The sequence below is a fragment of the Glycine max genome, chromosome 3, assembly GCF_000004515.6.
Source record: "Glycine max cultivar Williams 82 chromosome 3, Glycine_max_v4.0, whole genome shotgun sequence".
Classification (NCBI taxonomy): domain Eukaryota; kingdom Viridiplantae; phylum Streptophyta; class Magnoliopsida; order Fabales; family Fabaceae; genus Glycine; species Glycine max.
This window is the reverse complement of record NC_016090.4, coordinates 29960001-29968960: the sequence shown is the minus strand read 5'-3', so window position 1 is coordinate 29968960 and position 8960 is coordinate 29960001. Positions and strand designations below refer to the sequence as shown.

At 28.0% G+C, this 8960-nt stretch overlaps 1 protein-coding gene across 4 annotated transcripts; it reads right to left on the bottom strand.

Annotated features, from left to right (window-relative positions):
* Window positions 1-67: 67 nt before the first annotated feature.
* Window positions 68-3163, bottom strand: LOC100500222 (ribosomal protein L18/L5e). Of its 4 annotated transcripts, none has more exons than NM_001363004.1 (3): window positions 2919-3163; window positions 2434-2525; window positions 68-744 (listed from the first exon to the last, which is right to left on the bottom strand). In NM_001363004.1, the coding sequence occupies exon 3, from the start codon at window positions 731-733 to the stop codon at window positions 347-349; it is 387 nt and encodes a 128-aa protein (NP_001349933.1). In that variant the 5' UTR covers window positions 734-744; window positions 2434-2525; window positions 2919-3163; the 3' UTR covers window positions 68-346. The 4 variants fall into 4 exon arrangements, with proteins under 4 accessions (NP_001349933.1, NP_001238725.1, XP_006576184.1 ...); NM_001251796.2 differs by having other exon boundaries at window positions 3026-3163; XM_006576121.3 differs by having other exon boundaries at window positions 272-744; window positions 3078-3160.
* Window positions 3164-8960: the final 5797 nt, after the last annotated feature.

Here is an 8960-nt window from a genome sequence, read left to right as displayed (position 1 = left end):
TAAAAAAAATAAGTAAAGAGGAGTACAACACACTTTTTAAAACATCCTTTTAACATACTCTCTACTATTAATTAAAAATAAAATTTATTAGAAATTGCAAAATCACGAATGAGGCTCATTATATAAGGTGAGACCTGCCCAATTTTGTATTTTCTGATAAATTCCAGCCAATAGAGTACTTAAAAATGTGCGACAAAGAGTGTGTTGTTAGCATTTCTCAATAACTAAACCTGAAGACTTCAATTGCATTCTGACTCATGCTTCTAATAAATGAGACTAAATAATACTTCCATGTATTTTTTTATTCCATAGATGTTATTAGCATAACACTCACTCCATTCTGGTCTTATGAATTAGGCAAACAATTTTTGTCATCATCATCATCATCAAGAATGAGTTTAACTCCATTATTCTTAAGAGCATTCACAACAGCCCAAACCTTGGTTTGGTTCTTAAATCCTTTCTTCCCAACTTCTTTAGTTATGTTTGCATGAATCCCTCTTCCTTCTCCTTCATTAAGCCCCTCAACTTTCAGCCGCCTGGCCAATACCTCTCCAACAACAGCTGCTGCTTTTGCATTGCAGGATCTGCCACACTCAAGTGACTCTTTAATGGTGTGTTCTGCAGTGGATGATGATACTACAATCCGACCATTGTTTCTATCTACAACGTTTGCAGTAATGTACTTTAATGATATGAACAATCTCAGCACATATCGCTTCATAACCGGCATTCTTCAATTATCTAACAGAAGGATGGAAATAAATAAAGACTAAGCGACACCAAACATAAGAAAAGGAGAAATACATTCAAGTATTTTATGAGAACATATTGCTTTTTATTTTTTTTATCTTTTTAATTCATGATTCCTTGGTCTGTTTCATTTTAATCTAATGAAAGGAATCAAATTATTTATTAACATGAACCAATTCTTATGGTTAAAAGACAGATGCACCATTCAAATCTGAATAAAATCTTATTTCAGGATACAGGTATTAACAGAAGCAATTATACTAGTGTAATTACTCAATTAGGTTCAAGATAACATGCTGTCCGTCATTGACACGTAATGTGCAGTTGATGCATATAACAACATAGCTTTTTCCACTGAGTGTATGTAAGGATGCCAATTATTGGAAAGGACCCACACAATGATGAGTCAGCAGAAATTGGGGAAAATGGACAGCTAGGAAAGGGTTCTATTGGTAACATGGAAATTAAAGGAGTGAGGAAGAGCCAAAGGGTGAGAGTAACTAACTCTAGGATTTTGTGTGAGGTGAAGTGTATAAGAGAGGGAATAGGTGAAGGGTCTCTTGATTCTGATTTCTCTCTCTCTCTCTTAAATTCACCTATCCCTTAGATTCAATTATTCTTCTGTTATAGGTTGAGTTCATCATATTGTATGGTTACTATTCCTCCACACACTGGGAGTTGATTTGTTTATAGAAAGAGATAAGACAATAACCATTTTCAGATTTCTATTTAGTATCATTTCAGTGTGCAGTTGATGCATAAAGACTATAAATAAAGATATGTATTTGGAGTGAGATTACAGATACTGTGGATGAACAGAAGAGGGGGAAAGTGGCAATGCATGGATGATGAAAGGCAGGATGTGGATGTGGTTATGTCAATGGTGTGAGTTCAGTATAGAAAATGGAAGACAGGATGTTTTATATGAAAATGTCATCCATTACTTTATTCAATAATTTGAAAAACTACATTAACTGACCACCAAAATGGACTTCAATTCCCGTCTCTTATCATTTTGCAATTTGCACCAGTCAAATTGTTATAGTAAGTCAATTTTCCTGAATCTGGCCTATGTAACCAGAAAATATAGAGGTGCACAAGCACAATTCCTTGTCTGTTTTGCAAGAATACTCATTTTCTTGCACCTATGAAAACAGGTAAAATTTCACAGGCACATACATACAACAAACAGGAACTAAATTAATCAAAAGTTTAAATTCCCACCCCCAACAAAATAGAAAAACCATCGGCTTTCTATTCTATGAAATTAGTATCATTTCCCAGAACTAAGAAGTTAAACTAAGAAAGGAGTAGAAGAAAAAGATTCAACTAATAAAAAAATTCAGCTGTTACTTGTTACATTAGGTATTAGCTTTACTATTAAACTATCTTATAATCTAATGCAGGGAAAATTTCCCCAGGACAAAAGGTAAATTTATTTATAAAAAAAAATATAAAAAGGGCAACCCATCAACTCAGAGCCATATTATACTATAATTAATGAACATCTAGGAAAGGTGACTTACTATACCCTAATAAATACCTAGCAAGTTCAGGGTACTTTTTAACCAACAGTTTTTTCCCATTATTGTGGGTGATTTAATGATTTGAACATCTTAAATTATATAATCAAATCTGTTTGATAAACAGAAAAATATATCTTGAAACAGTTCCTCTTACTTGGTGGTATGTATAAGCCTCTGACCAATGCTCTGAATTTTGTATAGAGCTTCCTGCAACTTCACTATCAGCTCCAGAACGGGGTTGAAATGCTGCACAGAGAAATAGGGGAAGCTTGAACTCAATTTTGATCTACAACATACAATACTACATAACCAGTTAATAAAGTTGCGGTTTCTGCGTATTTATTCAATTTTCTAAAGAATCACAGAAAAGTTAAAAGAAGCAGTGACACGCATGCTATAGTTGAAGTAGAGATACAATTTAAGTTGAATTCGGTGCAACATTTCATCGAACAGTTGGTGTACTAAAACGAAAACATTTAATCAAATCTTAACGGTGCGGGAAAGAGGACTCATGAATCAGAAAAAAAATTGAATCGTCAGTAGCCATCGTAAAAAAAATACCCATGTGAAATCGAGTAAGGGAAAACAAGTAAAGAAGATTAAAGCCATGGAATTTGGACAAGGGAAGCAAAACCCAACTTCAGATTAAGCTCTAAATCCCACTTCACAAGTAAGGTACTTCTTTTTCCAGTGGAACAAAGAAGAAAAAGATGAAGAAAACGAGACTGAGAGTGTTGAAGAAAAACCGTGAAATGCAGGAAAGGATTATGTGGTGTTTGACGGAAGAGTAACACTAACATAGGATGTAACTATTTCCTCATTCTGTAATCAATCTATATAATCTGATCTTTCATGTTTTGTGTAAACTAGATTTTGGACCTTCGGTAAGTATTTAAAAAAAAAAAAACTAGTTAAGTATCCGCGTGAGTAAGCTGGAAAATTATATTTATAATATAGTTATAAATATATAGTTATAATTTAGATAATATTATCATGTATTTAATTGGAAATTAATTAAATGAGAACAAAAATAAATAAAGTTAAAAAGTTTATGATCAATATATATAAAAGTCAAGCAAAATAAAACAAATATTATACGAGAAACTATCAATTAATAAAGTATTTAAATTTAAAAATATTATTTGTAGGAAAATTCTGATCACAGTAAAAATTATCTATTTACAAAAATTGACATATGTTACAATTACTTTGTACTTAAATTATAAAAATAATCAAAACAAAGCATAATTAACTAGGAAACTTAAAGATAGTTTTCATGCCTGCAAACTTTGTGATTCAAGAAAGCTTTACATCTAGAATCATTTTTTTTTTTTTTTTGCTGTATCTCCGTAAACAATGCAACATTCCACAGCAGCTTTCAAAACCAAGTGAGTCTCACATCTTCTCTCTCAAAAATCCGAGAAACAGACACGTGCGGACTCACGGATAAGCTGTGAAATGAAATATATAGTATAATTATATATATTTAATTATAATTTTGTAGAATTTATTAAATGAGAATCCAAATAAATTAATATGATTGGAATATATAATATATTTATAAAATAAAACTTTCTATTTAACTTTGATGATATTCATTGTTATTCATGTTTGGAATTTTTATAAACAATGAAATACATGTTTAATTTTATTGAGGTTATTGTTGTTGAATATGTTATTAGTATATTATTTATAAAAGATTAAACTATGAAGTAAAAATCTAAAACTACTAACATATTGAAATGCATTCATGATAACTATATTGAAAAATAATTGCAAGACTAATTTAGAGCATCAGCTTGACAATGTCATATGATAAATGATTTAATAAAAACATGAGAACAAATCAAAGTATTTTTTGAAATTTATAAAACAAAATTAAACAAAAAAAGTAGTTAATCTTATGTTTATACAATTATTTTTTAACAAAAATGTACAAATGATGGTTAAGATAAGCACGACAATAAAATACCACGAGATTATATGTTATTTCTTGTTCTTGTTGTGTTAATCTCACTCCCTGGTTATGATAAACAAGTATAGAAGAGAAAAGATGACTGTTAATAACCACAATAATTATTATATACTTACATAGTATAATTGTAGAACTTATTTAATGAGAACAAAAATTAATATGATTGAAATATATAATATATTTAATAAAATCATGTTGTCTATTTAGCTTTGATGATACCATGGTAATTCATATTTTAAAATTTTAGAAACAATGAAATACATATTTAATTTTATTGAGGTTATTGTTGCTAGATATGTTGTTAGTATATTATTTACAAAAGATTAAATGAAGTGAAAATCTAAAAATGCTAACATATTGAAATGCATTCATGACAAATATATTGAAGAACAATTGCAAGACTAAATTGGAGCACTAGCTTTGCAATGTCATATGATAAATAATTTAATAAAAACATGAGATCAAATCAAAGTATTTTTTTAAAATTTATAAAATAAAATTAAACCTAAAAAAAGTGTTTAATCTTATGTTTATATATAATTATTTTTTTAAAAAAATGTATAAATGATGGTTAAGATAAGCATTACAATGGAGTACCATGGGATTGTGTGTTATTCCTTATTTTTGTTCCCTAACATCGTCTTCATCCCGTCCTTGATCCTCGACGACATTTGTGTAATAATTCAGTATCATGTGTGTTTAATTTAAATTGTTTACACAACAAAATGAGAAAGAGAGATGAGAGATTAGGTTAAGTCAATGCAATTTGACAATAATGGTAAGGTCCAGGTTGTGCAATTTTGTTCAACAATTTTAATAGTAAACCAAAATAAAGTAGTTTCATTGCATATCCTTCCTCCTATAGCATGCACATGACGCATGTGGCAAGTCTGATGAGGAGATAAGAGAGTAGCTTTGCATGAAATGTTGAGTTATGTCAATCAATAGGAGACCATTTGGATGAGTTTTTCATGAACGGTTGAGTCATATCAATATAGTGTATCAAGCTTTTTGAAAACAATTTTTATTATCAATAAGTTTTGTAACATATGACTTTGTGACATTGAGAGATTGAGCCTAATACTTAAAAATAGTTCAAAAGGTGAAATGAACGATAGTATAATTGGTGTATATAGATCGTTTTTGGTATAGACCAAATATCAAAATGATATTGTTTTCTTATATAAAATTCACTTATATTTCTTTTTTTTAAAAATATTGTTTATTATCATAAGAATAAAATTTACTAACTTAGATATTATGTAGTTTATAACATACATTATTTAACTCATATTTATTAGCTAAATCGTCTTATCCTATTTGTTAGGTTCTATGAACGAAAGACCAACATATGGGGTACCCATTATATGCATGCAGTGTGCAGACCATAGAGCTCTGTCACACCAAAGGAAAAGAGAGATAAAAAGAGAAAAGTAAGGCAGTAAACACTAATAAGGACTAGAACTTAAACTTTTATCAATTGCTTTGATATTTGACGAGAAATTCTACCAAAATTCTCTTTTATATGCTCTTTTTAATGTCCTATATGTTATTAGAAAATATATAAGTGAGTCTTACTATGAAGAGACACGGGAGCTGATTTTTTTATTATTGAGAACCATACATATTTAAGCTAATAAAATTAATACATTGACAAATTATATTAAAGAATATGTTGGTAACCTTACTAATTTGGTAAATATATTTTTTGATATATCCTACGTGTGTCACAGGATGGTTTTGTTGGAGCAAAGTCATGATGTTGGAGGACAGTGACTATATGAATCAAATGTGGAAGGAGACGACCTTTTTGGAAAAAAGCCCTTTCTAAAGGTTCATAGCAGCATCTATGAATCTTTGAGGCTTACATCTTCACCTGAGATCATGGGGTTCACTGATTTCTCTTTTTTGGTCAAGAAGGGTAGAGACATGAGGATGTTTCCTAGCCACACATGAGAAGATGTTAAGGAGTTTATAACAATTAACACATTTTATTTAATTAACAGATTTAAATGACTTGATGTTGAATTTAAATATAGTCAATAATATAAAATTTTAAATATTTTTTTATCATCAATAAATGTTAAAATAATTAAGTAATATTGAATTTAATATTATAATTAAATTTTATCTTCTTTTTTATTAAACCATTTTGTAATAATTATATATTATTTCTTTTAAAAAGTTACTAAATTAATATTATTTTTATCTGCTTTTTTTATTTTTTTAATCATAAATCTCATATTCATATTTGTATACAGTCACTTTGTTTTTTAATTACATATAACCACTCTATTAAGTACATCTATATAACATGACCAATGTTATATATTATTTATGTTTTTCATTTTACCTTTTTTTGGGTGCACTCATTCATTATAAAAATTGATTTAAGAAATAAAACTAAAGAAAAGATAAAATAGATTAATTTATTTGATCAAGAATATATTGAATAAGATAATATGTTTTTAATCAGTTTAAATATGAATTTTATTTTAAATTTTCGTTTCTTTTGTACACAACTGAACATCATTTAATAAATTTTTAATATATCAAGTTATATATATGATAAAAAAATAATACATTTTAATTTAAATATCTTGATCAAATTAAATTTATATTATTTTTTCCACAGATGATGTAAACTCTAGTTAGGTATTAAATAGTAGAATTTTTATTTGCAAAATTATAATAGCAACACTTTTGTAATAAAAGTTTTATGTAATATTTCATCTTGTTTAATTTGAATTGTTTATGCAGATTACAGAATAAGAAAGAGATGTGGAATTAGGTCTTATGGGAGACAATCTTGATGAGTTTTTCATGAAATGTTAGATGAAAATGCTTTGACCAAAAAATAGTGTGTTTTAAACTATTTCATAAAACTATAAATCATGTAAGAAATTTATTCATACACTACTCATTTTATTTTTCTTAAATTTAACAAAAACAAATTATTATTAATATTTTTTGACCTTTTTTTAATCATTCAATACCCGTGTATTTTTATACATAAAAAAAGATAAAAACATCCTGTTCAATCAAAATTCTTTAAAAATTGGAATTGGGACGTTCTTTTTCTAGAATGTCACACTATAACTTTGATAATCTTCTCTTCTAGTTTAACTCCATGTCCTTGTGTTTTTTTTATATAAATAATAAATAAAATAATATGATTATTCTTATTATAAAAAAAATATAAAAAATGTTATATGTCAGAATGTGCAAGGAAGAGTTTTTTGTGTATAGTGTACTCTCTTCTTTTTAGATTCACCATCTTTTCCTCACCTAACTTTCTCTACCTCTATCAACTAAATGATGATACTCACAGTTTTAGAAATGAGACATTTATAACATTAAAACTTACACGTGATGATTAGATAATATTTTGTCTTTGTTAAATTAATAACTTAATTCTATAATTATAGTCTCTAAATTCCAATTGCAATCATACAATTTAATGTATGATTTGATTGAATTCAAATAAAAAAAGTTATAAAAAACTTGTGTGAATCTCACATTTAATATTCTTTTAATTTAAAAATATTTTCCTCTCCATTTTTTTTTCTATTTCATTCTAATCAACCAATGTCCCACGTAATAGAATATGCTAGCATAACAATTACATAATATCATGCTGATATGGTGACTCATTTTTATTCATTGGATTTCATAGCTATAAATTTTTTTAGTTGTCGTCTTGATTTTTTTAATGATGTAACTAAAAAGTTATGTGTGCGCGCATTCATTGTCTATGTGCATTTTTAAAAGGATTTATCTGTATAATTATATTATATTTCTAAAAAAAATAAATAATAAATTATATTTAAATTTTATCCTAGTAGTTTTTACTCATTTAGGTTTTGGCCCTATACTCCCCCTAACCAAGTTATAGGTGCATACAGTTTCCTATCATTAAAGTTTTGCTCCCTTTGAAACCAATATATAATTAGAACCAAATTGATGTGCATGAATTTGGAGAGATAATCAACGCCCAGGAAGTTTATATTACTTTTTATTCAGTATGCAAAGAACATCTCGAGATTACAAAACAGAGTCCATCCTATCCTATGTAATGGTCAGTATCATCTTTCCTTTTCACTTGAACCTAGTTATATCTTTTATCAAATAGCTAACTGATCGAAGATATTTTTTTGTTTTCCACTGAGCAGTTGATCCAAAAGTATATGAGGCTCACAAGTTATAAAGCATTGGCATGTTAAATTGATAAGTATGCAAATGTTTACATATCCTGATTAATTTGTGATATAATGCACAATTTATATTTTGGGTGATGGCATAACAAACATGAAATGCATAGCTAAATAAATTTCTTTGTTCAAGGAATATGATTTTGAAAAAATTGTAGAACGGTAAAAAAGTAATAAATGCACTTATATTTTCTTCTATGAATCTATGCACTTCAACAATAAGATCAAAAGCCATATCTTAAGAGGTGAATTTGACTAGATGGAAATTTAAATATATAGCCCTGAAAATTTACACACACACACTAGAAAAATCAAGTGTGCAAATCACTAACATTTCACAATGCTATATATTTAAATAGTACTCCAAAACACTTTTAGTTCTGGCCTTTCCTTTTTGTACTATTGTATATTTTCCCCTAAACCTTTTCTTAATTGCTTTCCTAAAGCTTCCTTCCAAGCCCTTAGGTACATGATGGAGAATGTTCACTATTGAAT